Genomic DNA, 15,903 nt, shown 5'->3' with positions numbered 1-15,903 from the left:
CCAAAACATAATCAAGGAGGAAGCTAAGGGCCTCTATCTAATTGATTGCTAGCCATTACTGTACTTGTACTCCTTTTCTTATTTATTTATTACTACTATACGCTAATAACAACAGGCCACCCCGCCCAGGGGAAAACGATGGAGTGACGCCACACACACACCGGTAACAAACTCTACTTCTACTTTTCATATTTTCGTCGGCAGAATCGATCGGGTCGGGGGGTTTTTTCGAACCAAAGAGGCCCCTTTTCCACAGCGCACGCTCCCTCCCTTGGTTCTAGACCATGGAGTAATGGTCATGGAATAGTAAAAGGTTTACTAGTCCTCCTTTTCTTCCATTCCATTCCCTTCCCTTCCGTTCCACCAAACGCATGCATGATTGGATCAAATTTTATCTCTTTCTTCTCTATACATATGTATACTTCAAGATAAGATAGATAGATCACGCATGGAAGGCATGATCAGACGATGTCACGTTTTCATTTGCATCAATCTCCCAAACTTGCTTATTTTCATTCATTCATTCATTCCTACTGATACTTTTGCGAGCACGGGTAGCTTTGGAAAGCAGCACGACACGATAAGAAAGAGTATACTAGAACATTCAGAGAATCAACCTGCTGCTACTACGACTCCAGTAGTATTACTAAAAAAAGGCACGCATGCATGACTAGCTACCTAACTGCTGCACACCGCGCAGCGCAATCCAGCGATTCCTCGACGTTGACGTTCTAATTGCCGACCTGCCTCCCCCCCCCCCCCCCCCCCCCCCCCCCCCTCTCTCTCTCTCTCTCTCCCCCTCAAGTCTTAACTAACCGACTAGTACAACACAATTCCAAATCAGATAAACAAACGACTTCGCTCTTTCACTTCTCCAAACCTCACGATTGCCCAGCAAATTAACATCCGCTTATCAAACTAGTTAGGTACTAATACATCGTATGTTAGCTGTAGGAGAACTATATATGAATTATAATTTTTTTCTTAGGTACTATACAATTTTTTTCATGTGTTTATATATTTTTGCACCTTGATAAATTATCTGAAGGTTATAAATGGTATATATGAATTATAATTTTTTTTGTTTTACTTATTATATGATTATGATTTGCTTTCACGTGTTTATATATTTTGTATCTTGATAAATTATCTACAAGTTATAAATGGTTGTGTTGTATGGTGCGTTTTTAGGGAGAACATATGCAATTTGCATACTTGATAAATCATCAAAGGCTAAAAACAATTAAGATGACATGACTTCTTGAGATAAGAGATAATTATCACTAACTTCACTTGGCAAGGATGAACTTTATAGATATATAGCATTATGGAGTATATTTTATCTTGATCAATTATCCGAATGATATGGTTTGCATGGTGTGGTACATTTTTCACCATTGATGAATCATCCAAAACTAGAAACAATTGAGATGATGTCTTTACGAGAGAAAATATAATTAACATTAACTATACTTATTAGGAAATAACTTATAGATACATAATATTCCAATTACGTGGAGGTACCCGCGGACGATGCCTCCCTCCAGCGGCGCAGTCACGACGGTCGACAGCTACCAACACCTCCATACCCGTTGACTAGCAGACGCACAAAAGTTAGAGCACCTCAAAAAGCCTCTTTACTTAAATGGCTACTTGAGTGTGTGTGTGTGTGTGTGTGAGAGAGAGAGAGAGAGAGAGAGAGGAGAATGGACGAGTGGCGATAGTGGTATCGAGGTGGGAGAAGGGAGACGAGGCGGCGTGAAGGAGCGGCGGCGCCAGCGAGATGGGAGACGAGGCGGTAAAGAGGCCGGTGCGGTAGGGCTCCGTCGTCACCTCACGCATGTACAAATCCATTGTCGCCTTTTGTTTGTCGCTATCATTACCTCGCATGGCTCGAGGAAAAGGGGGAGAAAAGAGGAGGAAGAATAAGGGGTATTTGAGGCTGACACACGGCTCCCACTATCATAGACTTATAATATAGAGTGTAGATGGAAAGTATGTTGGAGTAAGTAACGAGTCTGACTTGACAAATCAGATGGAAAGTTAGCTATATTGGAGAGTTTTTTTTTATAGTATGTTGAAGATGCTCTTAGATGACCCTAACAAATTACCTTGGCGAGCACGACACATGGGTTCCATGGAGAGGAAGAGAAAAGAGGAGAGGGAAGATGATATATAGGTCTCACTGTTTTTTCAGTTTTTTTTCTCTGGCTTACATGTGTGTCACGTCTATTTCTATCTTTTTTAAAATATGTATATTATGAAAAACTGAGTCAAAGAGCCATGTAAGCACCATATAGCACGAAATCACCATAGAAAACCACCCACGAGGTTAAGGAATGTTAATAAAACTCGGATCACAGTTGGGGGACATGGAATAGACTTCTTTCCTTCTAGAGAAGTACTGTGTGGCGAAGTATGTGGTGAGAATTCCATAAATGGCCTAACCCAGTGAAAGTCCAATCCGGCCCAACGTGAATCATCTTAGGCTTTAATATGTGGGCATGCCTGCCTGCCAGCATGCTTTGGATTGCTGGGCATGGCCTTCTCTAAACTGGCCGTAAGGCCTGCATAAATCTGAGAGACAGCTTTCAGAGACAAACAGACATACTAAGTAGTAGTAAATAAGTCTATATTGCCTCCCTCCTCTCTTTCAAGCCCTCAACCGTAAAATTTGGTTATAACGTCCATCTTTGAAGCTCGGTGCAAAACGAATCATTCTATGGTTGGTTTTTGCTGACGTGAAAGGTTGACCATGGTTAACTCGTTGAGTCAGCAGGGGGACCCACATGTTGGAGACTCACATGCAAATCTCTTGGGAAAAAAAATAGTAGGGTCAACATGTCATTCTCTCTACTTCCCTCCCCTTACTCTCTTCCCGTTTTTCTTCTCCATCTATCTTACCGACGAGAGACAAAGAGAGGGCCAGACGACTACGAGCAGTGGTAGAGCAAGGCAACAACAATTCGTGGTTGACGAGGAGGAGAGGAGAGGCAAGGGAGAGGGGTGGGGAGGATGAAGGCGAGGGCAATAAGGGGATGTTTTGTCACCACATGCACCTTGGTGTCGTGTGTGGCAGCGACGACGTCTGGCGCAACTCCTGGCCACGTGAACCCTGGAGACCAGGGTTACCGTGAGCGGTGGGCGAGGGATCGCGCTGATGCTTTAGCCCGTGGGTGACGTTGTGGTCCTCCTCTAGCCAATGCGGCGATGTTTTGCGGTTGTGGCAGCAGCTTGACCACAAGGCTGCTGAGGAGCGGTGCACGGGGCCACGACACCGACACAACGGAGTAAGGTAGTGTGGGCAAGGGGAGGAGGAGCTCATGTTGTCGAAGTCAGAGTTGAATGTGTCTCTGCCGCGCAGCCACATTGATGTGTTGTGTAGTGCGCATGTGACTAGTTGTCGGGATAACTTGGTCCGAGTCGCTCGAACAAGGCATGGAGGCGCGTGATGAATATTTGGATTCCATCGCTGTGATGTCCACCGCCGCCCACGTAGGTCTCACTTGCTAACTTAGTGAGACAACCATATTTATTCAACCTGCCACGTTAGCATAAACCACTTCCCAACCCACGGAAGAAGTATTTGTACCGTTTTTTGAAGACGGGGAGACACTATACCCCGGTTTTACAATTGAGGGAGATGATTCAATGCAAGAAACAAGGGAGACGGAATAGACTTATTCCAATATACGAGTGATTTGGTTCCTTAGGTTGTGTTTAGAGGAGAGGTTAGGAACATCTCTCTCGTGCACGGAAATCAGGGTTACTTATTTGCACATGATTAATTAAATATTAGCTAAAAAAACTGAGAAATGGATTAATACGATTTTTTTTACAAAAGAACTTTCTTATAGAAAATTCTGGCAAAACAAACACCATTTAGTAGTTTGGAAAGTATGCGTGTGGAAAACGAGAGAGTGGAGGTTAGGAATCTACGCTTGCGAACATAGCCTTAGCTACTATTCCAAATGGAGTAACTGCACTTGTGTATAAATCCACTCATTTTGCTTACATCCTTTAGTCATAAATATTTGACATTTTGAATAAAATTATATCAAAATTTTAAAATTCCAACCATAAATAACTTCTCAAATGCTAAGTTTCTTTTTTTAAAAAGCTAAATATAAAGTTAACTTGAAAAGTACTACTGTAATATTATACAGTACCAGAAGTATTACTCGTTCCATCTTAAAATATAATAAAATATTAGATTGGAAATGTCGTAATACTACGAATCATTGGAAAGACATTATTGTCCGTATAAAGTTTATGTACTTAAGAAAATGTGCTGCGATAAATCCATCGAGTGAATGCGATCCCCACTTCAGATGATGGCCTAAACTCAGGTCAAACCCAATAAGCAGCTCATGTGCAAGTAGTACTGCTATACAACTAGTAGTAGTACTGAAAATGAGGGCAAATTGGGAGGTTTGGAGCGCAAAAGCGAAATTCAAAATTTGACCTCATATCGTCATCCAATCACACATTTTGAGGAATATAGAATTTTCTTCTTCTTTTGCTTATCTTTAGGAGGATATAGATTTATTTTTAAAAAATAGTAAAGTGAGAGAGGAGTGAGCTGTGAGCGAATCAGGGAGGAATTGTCCCCAAGTCCAAGTGAAGAGAAGAGGTGTGAGAGAAGAGAAGAGAAGCGGCGCGGGGGAGCTCTGCTCTGCTCACTACTAGTGTTTCTCTACTCGCCGACGGGGCGCCGGGCGCCGCCACCCCACCCCCCCGAGCTCGCCGTCAGCCGCAACCGCCGGGGCTGGGGCTCCCTCCTCCACTCTAAGCTTGCTGCAAGGGAAGGGTTCCGCCGGCCGGCTGCATCCATCCCATCCCCTCCCGGCCAATTGGGGAACTGGAATCCCGATTTCATCCAGGTGAGTGAGTATCCCACTGCATCTGCATCTGCATCCGCATCTCTCCGTCGCCGCCTGCTCATCTGCTCATCTGGATCTGCAGCTAAATTACCTGCCACCGCAGATGGCCGCCGCCCACAAGCTAGGGTTCAGGGAGGAGGACGCCCTCAGGTTCCTCTTCGGCGAGGATCTCCTCGCCATGCACCAGTCCGCCGCAGCCTCCTCCTTCGACAGGTCGCAACCCGAGGTCCAGGTCTTCAGGGACGTCTTCTCTCCGTCTCCACCTCTTCTTCATGTGGCCGAGACTTCATCCCTGCTCCCCACTGCTGCTGCTGCTGCGCCTGCGCCTCCGCCTCCGCCTGTGCCTGCGCCTTCACTCCACCACCACCTGCACGCGCTGCAGCCTCAACCCGCGCCCGTGGAGGTCGACGCCGCCGCCATCGATCCCAAACATTCTCACGGCCCCGTGCTACATGGGAATGGGAATGGGAATGGAGGCCTCGAGTTGGACGCCGCATTGCAGGGCTTCGTTGCTTACTGGCAAGGCGGAGGCAGCTCTCTAAGTGTAACCGACGCTGACCTCTTCCATGACATGATGCAACCAACGCCGCCGCAACACTCCGCTGGACCTCCTCCTCCTCCCCCTCCTGCTGCTGCTGGAATGTGCACCGCCTTGGCTGCCAGCAGCAGCAACAGTGGAGTCGAAGATCCTTTGCCTTCCTATATGGAGGCACTAGCAGACTTCTCTGATTTCCACAATGACGCTCTTCTTTCCGATCCCTTCTTGAATCAGTGGCTCCAAGATAACAACCACTTCCCCACTGATATGTCCTTCACCTATGATCAACCCCAAATGCTTGACACCACTAGCCATACTCTATATTCAGCTACTACACCAGATCTGTCTGTCACAGGACCAGACCACTTCTCACTCTACAGCAACACAGTCTATGATACTACGCTTCTGCCTCACCTGTCCCGCGACTCTACTGCTTCTGCTCACTTTGTCCAACTTGACAACCTCTGTCAGAATTTTGGTACGCCAGGCGCAAGTATTGGTTCGCTTGATGATGCTGCTGATGTCCCTGCTGACAACACTCAACACTACGGCACTACTGCTGTTGCTTCCAAGAGGAATTTAAGCAGGGAACTCCCTGATCAGCTGGAGGTACATGCTCAGCACCTTTTCATGGATGCCGGCTGGACCATCAAGCCACGGAAAAGGAATGACAGGGCTAAGATGGCATCCTATTTCACTGCACCACACAGGGAGGTTGTTCATACCTCTCTAACTCAGGCTTGGAAGTTCTGTGGCAAGAAATTGTATGAAGCTACCCCGTGTTCACAACGCGGAAAGTGTCCTAAGGAGTGGTCAGATATCGATACATTTTGGAAGGACCTCACAGATACAATGGCTTATGTCGATAAGATGCTCGTGAACCGCCAAGATGCACCCACTCTTCTTCATCGGTGGGAGCTTTTGGATCCTTTCATAGCTGTTGTGTTCATTGGTAGGAAAATTACTGCTCTGCAACAACATAAAACTCTTAGAGCTGTTGATAGTTCGACCTATGTTCTCAATGACAGCAGGAATGTCCCCTCAGAAAGTAAGAGCATGCTGAAATCCAGTGATTTGTTGCCCACTCGCATGATTCAACCTACTCCAGTGATCACGGACTCTGATTGTAGCACACTAGCAACTGAGAGTGGCAACGGGAATCATGCTTTACAGAGCTGCCATGACTTGGAGGATGGCCACAACGGGGATACTAACCTGAGTACTCTCTGCACACAGAGCCAGCTGTATTGCGCGGCAGGTGACACAAGTCAAAGAACAGAAAATCCCATTTCTGAAAGTAATGGACAAAGGGAACTTTGGTCTGGAGCAACACTTATTAATAGCGCAGTGAAAAAGACTAAGAAGAAATCCAAAAGGATATCAGATATTGATTCAACTGGACTAGATGGACTGCATTCTGAAAGTTTTATGCAGCCTGCTGTGGAAATTGTGTTAAACCAAGAAACCGAACTAGCAAGTGTGGAATTGTCTTTTGCAGAAAACAATATGCGCTCTGAGGAACATGGTATCTGTTCATCTGTTGGCACATCGAAAAGGCACTTGAAAGCTGAATCCAAATTAGCAAAGCTAAATGCAAACAACCAAAGCAACAAGCTCGACGTGCTCTTGCCTTCAGAAGTCATGCAAACCAGCATGTTACAGGGCGAGGAGACTGTTGAGCAACCTGCAGGATTCAACATACTCCCAGAAAATGGTTCTACTCCAACGGAATCAGGTTCCAGCAAGTTCATCCCCATAGGAAATGAAGAGAAGAAGTTGCTGTCGCTGAAGGAATCATCCATTGGAATTTTCCCCAAGGATGTACATAATCTTCCAACGGTCAACTCTGTTCCTGTTAACCTATCCTACGAATCTAATGCTGCTGTCCTGAAAACTGATTTATCTCAGGAGTCACCGACGTGCAAGGCAGTTGCTGCTAAAAGAAAACCTCAAGCTTGGGAGAAGTATGCCAAGAAAAGGCCCCGTGTGTTACGTATCAATGACGATGATCTTTTGATCACAGCTATGGTGAAAAATAGGGATCTTGGCTCCTGCCACAAATTTGCTGCAGACTCCATTTTTTTGGATGCAAAGAAGTTTACAAAGTTTAAGAGCTCAAAGAAATGTGGCAGGCTACTTGCTCGAATGTCCGGAAAAGGAGGATCAAATCTGTTGGGTGGGAAGAGAGTAAGTTTGGCACGGAAAACAGTTCTCTGCTGGTTGATTGCCACTGGCTTTCTGACCGTAAAAGATGTTATACAGTACCGGAATCTGAAGAGCAACGAAGTTGTTAAGGATGGGCAGGTTACCTGGGAAGGCATTCTGTGCAATTGTTGCACCAAGACCTTTTCTATATCAGACTTCAAGGTTCATGGCGGTTGCAGTTTACCAAAGTCCTCATTGGGCCTCTTTCTACAGTCTGGCAAATCGTACACTCTATGCCAGGTAGAAGCTTGGTCTGCTGAATTTCTAAGTAGGAAATGTGATGCATCTGGTAGAAAAGTTGAGGCGATGGATGAAAATGATGATACGTGTGGTTTCTGTGGAGATGGTGGTGAATTACTTTGCTGCGACAATTGCCCATCAACATATCATCAAACTTGTTTGTCTGACCAGGTATCTAGCTTCTCTACTGTGTCATTGTTTGTATATTCAATAACTCCCCTTCATGTTTCAGTTAGAGTACACATTGTACCACTTTGTTCCAGAAAATTAAACCGATCTGTTTCATAAATTATTTCCTTCCTGTTGCATTTCAGGAACTTCCAGAAGGCAGTTGGTACTGCCATAACTGCACATGCCGGAGTTGTGGGAATCCACTTAGTGAAAAGGAGGTTTCAACATTCTCGGCTATCTTGAAATGTTTGCAGTGTGGAGATTCATGTAATAATTATGATCCCTCCTGTTTTGTCTTGTCCTTTTACATTCTTCTGCGATTGTTGGGCTGTGCTGCTGTGGTAGTTAGTTAGTGTGTATTCCACAAGACTGGTACTAAAACACTTTCAATTACCGTAATTTGGATGGGTATTTTGGTATTATATGTTCATTTTCACTGAAGTTGCTTTAGAGAGTCCATCTTCTATGTATAATTAGGGCTTATGCATCCAAGAGCCCATCTAGCACTTTAGCTGCACCCTATTTGAGAGTGCTTAAGCTTCTAGTAGCCATTTAATTTTGGCCATTATTTATAATGTACAGCAGATGAATTTGATCTTTCAATTTTTGTATTTAACTTCGTTTGATGCATTCTTGTTTTTTTGCTGGCAGACCATGATACTTGCATTGACCAGGAGATGCTCCCCTGTGGGGATAAACAATCCAACATATGGTTTTGTGGGAGATACTGTAAAGAGGTAATGTTTTTTTATTTATAAGATGCTGCAGTGGAAGATTATTTAGTTAGTCACTAAGCCTAGTTCAGTTCTGGCTCTGCATTCTTTGTTATACACAATAGTTTCATCTACCTCATGTGCTCCACCAGAATCAAACCACTAAACAGTAGAATTTTAGCATGTGTTGCATATATTGTTCCTAATGCTTGGAAAAGAAAAACTCTAGGTGCAGATCTATGGCCACAAAGAATCAAACCTAGTTTTTCTTTCATGTCACTACAAATTCACTCTACCTTCGCATACCTTAGAAAATGCGGATTTTAGTTTTAGATATTTCTTGGAAACTGGTTTTGAATGTTGTTTTCTTACTATTCAATATTTCCTCACTAAACATTTTTGTGTTGTTATTGGTAACAGATATTTATTGGATTACACAATCACGTTGGAATAGAGAATTTTCTTGACAACGAGCTTTCATGGAGCATATTGAAGTGCAACACTGATGGGCGGAAGCTACATTCTTCCAAGAAGATTGCGCATATGACAGAATGCAATACAAAATTAGCTGTGGCTCTTACTATATTGGAGGAATGTTTTGTTCGCATGGTGGATCCTAGAACTGGTGTAGACATGATACCGCATGTCTTGTACAATAAGGGGCAAGTTTCTTATTTCCTCTCTACCTATTATCATTTTTCCCAGTAGTAAGCTAAGATAGAAATTGGCGAGAGTTATATGCATCTATAGGGACAATTGAACATGCGTTCTCCCAACGTATGGCATGCTTTCAATTCTCTGTCTTGTAAAAAATGGATATCTGACTATCATCGTATCAAATGAAGTAATGAACAAGAGGGCCAAGACAAGAAAACCCAGTTTGGTCACTGCATTTTCACTGCCTTTTATCCTTTTTATGTGAATTAAAGATGCAACGTTTCTGCATTAGTCCATTGAAAGATTACATTGCCTATTCAGCAATTCAAAATGGAAGTATTGGGGTATTGCACATTGCTTTTGCATGCTAATCTACACAGTTGATATCATGCCATACTGGAGAGACAAGCCTGTACTGAAACCTTATATCCACTAATTCTTTTTAGATAAAGGAAGCTTTTATTTATCTCAGACGATTACTGAAACCTTTTATCCACTCATGGAACTGCCAATATGAGTAATATCAAATTAGTATATGAATGTGTCCATTTCCTGTTATATTGGAATTTTTTTTTGACATGTTATATTGGAAAATTGATTTACCAGTACTTGCACCATTTATATTTTAGTGAACATTGTAAAGTTTACTAACATTGAGCACATTCCACCAGATCAAACTTCGCTCGCTTAGATTACCAGGGGTTCTATACAGTAATCCTGGAGAAAGGTGATGAGATTTTATGTGTAGCATCTATCAGGTAATGCCTTTGCTGATCGGTTTTTAGTTTTTCTGGGCTATACATTTTTTTCTTCTTTGCCCTGAAGTATTATTCTTGAACCGAGGTGATTTTTGTGATATCTTATGCTCATGCCATTGACTGTTGTCATTGTTTTCCATGTAATCCAAAACTTGCTAAGAGTATGCATGTGAACGGGAAAGTGCATGAACTTTGCATTACCTCTGTACCAAAAATGAAATATGGGCACCTGCAACAGGTGGAATGCCTACGGTCCCACCTGTCATCCATGATTCTTTTGCTAGTTTGTACATTCACATGTTGTTAAACAATGTCGCTGTAATGCTATTCCCCTTTCCCGTATTCCGTTAAAAATCCACGTTTAACATTTTCCGAAGAATCACATCTCGCAGTTGATTATTTTTAGAGGAGCGCATACTTATCTCTCCACTTCGTACTGGTTATGCGTAGCTAATCAGTGATGACTTTCTACAATGGAGATGTCTAACATGGAAACCTGCAGTCATGTCATGTCCATTCATTGTAGTTCTTTTGATTTAATATTGAAAAAAATCTTGGAACCCTGAATGGTTAGATAACATATAATCACTAGTGCACCGATATTGTTCCTCTAGAGCTAATTGCCAATTTTCATATGATGAATACGTCAGCAAAGTGCGATGGATGAAAACAATGTTGTTGGAAATTATTTAGTAGACAATAATTGTGATTGTTGTTTGCCTCAGTTATTTTGACTATATGTTTTAAATTTCTCTTTTTCCCTGATACAGAGATGGTTATGATATTTCTGTTTCTATCTTATTCAGAGTACATGGGACCAAAGCAGCTGAGCTTCCATTTGTTGCTACTTCTGTGGATTATCGCCGCCAAGGAATGTGCCGAAGACTTATGGACACCATTGAAATGGTACATTACACTTTGGAAATGAGATACAAGTGTACTAAGCAAATTATGGACTTATCATGATAATGCACCATGACAACTTCGATTAATAGGACTCCAACTGTGCTATAGATTTTAGGATGTGTTTTTCTTCTAAAATACTTGTCTACTTCAGTAACTGTTAGCATCTAATCTTATTTGCATGTCAAGATTTGACCATGTGAATTTTCGTTCCATTCAATGCAGATGCTTAGATCATTCCATGTTGAGACATTGGTCCTTTCTGCCATCCCAGAGTTGGTTAATACATGGGTGTCAGGATTTGGTTTCAAACCCATTGAAGATAATGAGAAGAAACAACTTCGTAATGTGAACTTGATGTTATTTCCTGGAACATCCTTGCTAACTAAAAGATTGGATGGAATTACAGCTGCCAAATCAGGTTAACTATCTTCCGGTTACCATTGGTGACATTTGCGTTCTCTGCTATATATTTTTGGACTTCTCTGCATTTCTTCCATCTTTTTTTATGTGTAGTAATACTGGGTGTTTGACTATGCAGAAGAGGACAAGGATGCATACAATGTTTCTGGATTACCTAATGGTAAGTGTTTGCCTAGCAGGAAAGGAAACGGGCATCTTGAACTCCATGATCTTGACTTGTTAGAGGCCGAGTTGAATACTGAGGATGCAACCAATGCTTCTTTCAGAGCACTGAAACATGAATGTGGTCCTGCAACATGGTTTAATCATGCCAAGGTTTGGTCCATCAACATTATAAAGCTTTATATTTTCCTTGATCAATTACGCCTGGGATGGAGCATTACGACTGCATGATTGAGTTGTTTAGTCAGCAAGGTTAAACCACAGCACTTTAAAATGCACCTAATACAAAGTGCTAACTCAATCAATCATAATACAGATGCAGTTGCAATTTATCATAGAGAATCTCTTGGGTCTATCCCAAACATAATAGCTATCATGGTCCTATATTTATGTTGAACGTCAAGACCATCATAGTGCTTTCTTCTACTCTGGGAGAAATCCATATGAAGGGATTATATCTTGAGGCCGTATATATGTAGTCTAAATCAGTTATTAATATCTTTCAAAAATTACATTCCTACCATGGCTCTACATGTGGGCATAAATGCTTGGATTGTGTTCAAATGCTTTCCCTTTCACTATCACTCATAGCAGCTTCATGTGTGATGTAAATTCAGTGCAAATAAGCAGAACTTTTTGTGAATTTTGCATATGCATACAGCCCGTTTTCGTTATAATGGCTTCATGGTCAAACATAAATGTTTTTTCTAGCTGTGCACATAGTAATGTTTTATCTCATAACTATAACTTATTCGTGCATTATGTATTTATGTTATTGTCCAGCTAGCTGTTGGGGAAGTGTGATTTTATTTTAAATCGAATTTCTGGGCTGTCTCTGGCTGTTACTCTGTGTTGGGCAACTGTTCAGGCTACTCATCCTTCCAGTTCCAGGTATTCCCCATTGACTTGTTTGCTAGAAATTTGGGCACCTTTATTTATCGCATTGCATGAGTTTGGGGTAGACGTGTGAAAGTTTTGGAGTGTGTCTGGGTTGGTTGTGATATTCCTCCCCTTTCTTTCTTTTTATTTTTCTGTTTGTTCCTTTTTTGGAAGATTGAGTTTGGAACTGATATTTTATTGGTGGGTCAATTCCCCAGAGTCTAGGCTATCTCCACAGTCCATAATTTGCTTTAGTATCATTTGGGTTAATTTTAGGTCCTCAATCCATCATCAAAAGAATCAGCAAAATAGAACATAATGTGGGATTTGAACTTGATATGCATATGTAAACCTTAGTACACTACATCAGGTTTGCACTGGAGCTCCCTGAAGTGTCATAACTTTCATCTTGTTAATTGTGGTCTCACAGAGATCCAGGCCTACCATTTGTTGCTTCTGATACCCATTTGATCTGGAAATTAGTTGCATTGCTGAAACATAAGTGGCAATCTAAATGGTATTGGCAATTGTTTCCCATCTAAAATAGCAAAAGATTACCAAGTACCAGCATATGTTTTGTTTTTGTTGCTAATGTTATATTAACGTATTTTTATTTTCTATATGACTGTGTTCTGAAGATCAAAATGCCACACAAGCATGCCATTGTAGCTTTGATTTGTCCCTTTTCCCCTCTTTTCGGATGGCACTTGAATCTGTATCAATATTCAATACATAGTCCACACATGTTCATTTTTCAAGAGACCGTAGTTTAACACCATGTAAAATCATTCATGGAACAATAGTTCAACCACTATTCCTCAATTAGAATTCAATCGATTCAATGACACCCTACAAATCTTTAGCGACAATATATACTGTCATCATTCTTTAGTCATAAAGACAATCGTTTCATCAAAGATATTCCTTCATTTGTATAAAGTCTCAAGTAATGAAGCCAAACCAACTTGCCTGTGCAAGTGGGCAGACTGGTATAGTCGTTCTGTAGCTGATCCATCTCCATTTTTTGGCCTGATAATCTTGATGTTCTTTGCTCTGCAGTCCAGTACTATGCAATGAATTCTCCCGGATGCAATTTACCGGACCACAGCTCTTTTATTGCAAAACAGAAAGACATCTTCCAACTGCAGTTCATGATTCAATTCCCTCAGAGGTGCAGGTTAATGGATCAAATTGAGCTGGTCGAGCTAGATTTTATATTGAATACAGTGAAGCTAAGAAATCTGAGGGACACAAGATGGCATCATCAGATACTCAAATGTTCCCGCCTATCACTGAAATATGAAAAATGAGGGTATCTTCCAACTGCAGTTCATGATTCAATTACCTCTGAGCAGCAGGTTAATGGAGCAGATAGTCATGCAAGAAATAACAAGGGATGGATAGATGGTCTCATCTATCCCTGCAATATGAAAAATGAATGTTTGAGATGCAATGCGAAACTGTATTTTTTTGCTTTATCGCGATCACTTGGACAAAAGCAGAACATGACTGACCCTTTTCTGAGTGATGTTGATAGGGATTTACCTAAGCTGTATGCAGTCACTGTTGATGGGTCGTATAAGCTGCATGGTGGCCAGAAGGGTTACTTGCAGAAACATGGTTAACATTTAACCCTGCGGAAGATATGAATGGTTGCACCTAGCAGCCATTGAAGCTGTTTTGAGTGACCATGGTGGACCATAGTGGATATTGTATGAGTGACTATTTAATGGGGATCGCGTTGCAAAGTTTAATGAAACTGAGCGGAGAAACTAATGCAATTTCGTCCTCGAAACAAGCACAGATACCAAGCTATCGAGTAAGCTCCCTTCTTTTTTGAATACTACAATGGTCATTTGATGCATTACTGACTCCACTGTAGTCTCGCATCTTTTCTAGTTTTCTGTGTGCAGTGTTTGAGAATTTAATATAAGTCTACTAAACTCTTACTCCCTCCGTCTCATTTAAGTGCAACCATGAGTTTCTGTGTACAACTTTGATCATCCGTCTTATTTAAATAGTATTTTTATTGTTATGAGACGATAAAACATGAATAATACTTTATGTATGACTTATGTTTTTAAATTTTTTCAAAAAAATTTTAAATAAGACAGACGATCAAAGTTAGGTAAAAAAAAAAATATGGCTGCACTTAAAATGGGACGGATGGAGTACATCCTCTGTGTTTTGTTTGGTCAGAATAATTAATATACCTGTGGCAGAATTACCGACCAGATGTAACTATTATACTCACGCACTTGCACTTCACAATCTCGGTGCATTGCCCATCTCTACTGATTTGTTTGACCTTGCCAAAATAGTCGCCTCCCTCATCTTTATCTGCCTCGCTTCAGCATTTGCATTCGTCGTCAGATAATTGATCTTCCTATTTTGTCCCAAACTTTCAGGACAAGTATCACAATGCTGGTGATCAACACATCATTTGTCAGATGTTTCATTTGAGTCTTCCTCTTCCTGGGTGCAGTTCCTGCCTGCCTGGTAATTTTGATCAGCTGCTGGGGCTGGCGCGTCGCATTGCAGTGGAGATTTACCTTTGCTGGTCTGCAGCCAGAGATTAGTTTTCTCACACCTGATACATCCCGGGCCATCAAATCTTGCAAGTTACTTACAGTAGTAGTACTACACTAGAGAAGTTTTTCCGAACCAAAGAATACTACTATTTAGATTGTTACAAGGCAAGTATTTTTTGCCAATTTAACATGCAGCTGTTCATGCGTTTCTTGCACATTGGAAATCAAAACGTTGATTCGTATTTGTACTTGGATGGGCAACACGACAAATGCTAAACTGCAGAATGCAATGTCTTTCAATAACGTTGTAAAAGTAAAATCAGGAAGTGAAACAAAATACAGTGATCCTTCACAGGAAGAGATGATTGCTTCCATTAGCCTTGGGAGACGGAGGTGGACGATGCAAGCAAAGTATTCAGGCTCTTCCTAACCACCGCTTTTTATTTTTCACGTGCATGTTTTTTTAACTATTATATATTTTTTAAAAAAAATAAAAGAAAATTGTTTAAAAGAATATATTAATTTTTTAAGTTTTTTTAAACTAATGCTTAATTAGTGTACTAGTCCATCATTTCGTTGTGCGTGTTGGGAGAGAGCGCTTCCAAGTTGTTCCAACCATCACAAAGAACACGCCCAGCAGGAGCAGGCGATGACTGACTGTTTCTCGTGTTGCTTGACCGTGCAGCATAGGTCAAGGGGTTTGTTTCTCTATAATTAATTTAAGCGGACAGTTATGTAGTAGAATTCTACCAGTATCATGTATAAACAAGTTTCCCGGATGGTTTAAAACAAATATCAAATTGAAATTCTCGAATCATATTAGGAACCATCACAATGAAA

The 15,903-nt window shown here is 41.5% G+C and overlaps 1 protein-coding gene across 2 annotated transcripts; it reads left to right on the top strand.

Moving 5' to 3' along the window:
* The first annotated feature begins 4,582 nt into the window (after positions 1-4,582).
* LOC127769661 (increased DNA methylation 1-like) lies at positions 4,583-15,519 on the top strand. 2 transcript variants are annotated; one of them, XM_052295272.1, is made up of 12 exons: positions 4,583-4,883; positions 4,987-8,037; positions 8,181-8,304; positions 8,689-8,774; positions 9,171-9,412; positions 10,079-10,165; positions 10,972-11,071; positions 11,294-11,489; positions 11,610-11,806; positions 12,437-12,544; positions 13,592-14,351; positions 14,941-15,519. In XM_052295272.1, the coding sequence occupies exons 2-10, from the start codon at positions 4,987-4,989 to the stop codon at positions 12,455-12,457; spliced, it is 4,104 nt and encodes a 1,367-aa protein (XP_052151232.1). In that variant the 5' UTR covers positions 4,583-4,883; the 3' UTR covers positions 12,458-12,544; positions 13,592-14,351; positions 14,941-15,519. The 2 variants fall into 2 exon arrangements, with proteins under 2 accessions (XP_052151232.1, XP_052151231.1); XM_052295271.1 differs by having other exon boundaries at positions 4,966-8,037.
* Positions 15,520-15,903: the final 384 nt, after the last annotated feature.

Source organism: Oryza glaberrima, chromosome 4 (assembly GCF_000147395.1).
Source record: "Oryza glaberrima chromosome 4, OglaRS2, whole genome shotgun sequence".
Taxonomy (NCBI): domain Eukaryota; kingdom Viridiplantae; phylum Streptophyta; class Magnoliopsida; order Poales; family Poaceae; genus Oryza; species Oryza glaberrima.
The sequence above is the reverse complement of the archived record's forward strand: the minus strand, read 5'-3'. Positions and strand labels throughout refer to the sequence as shown.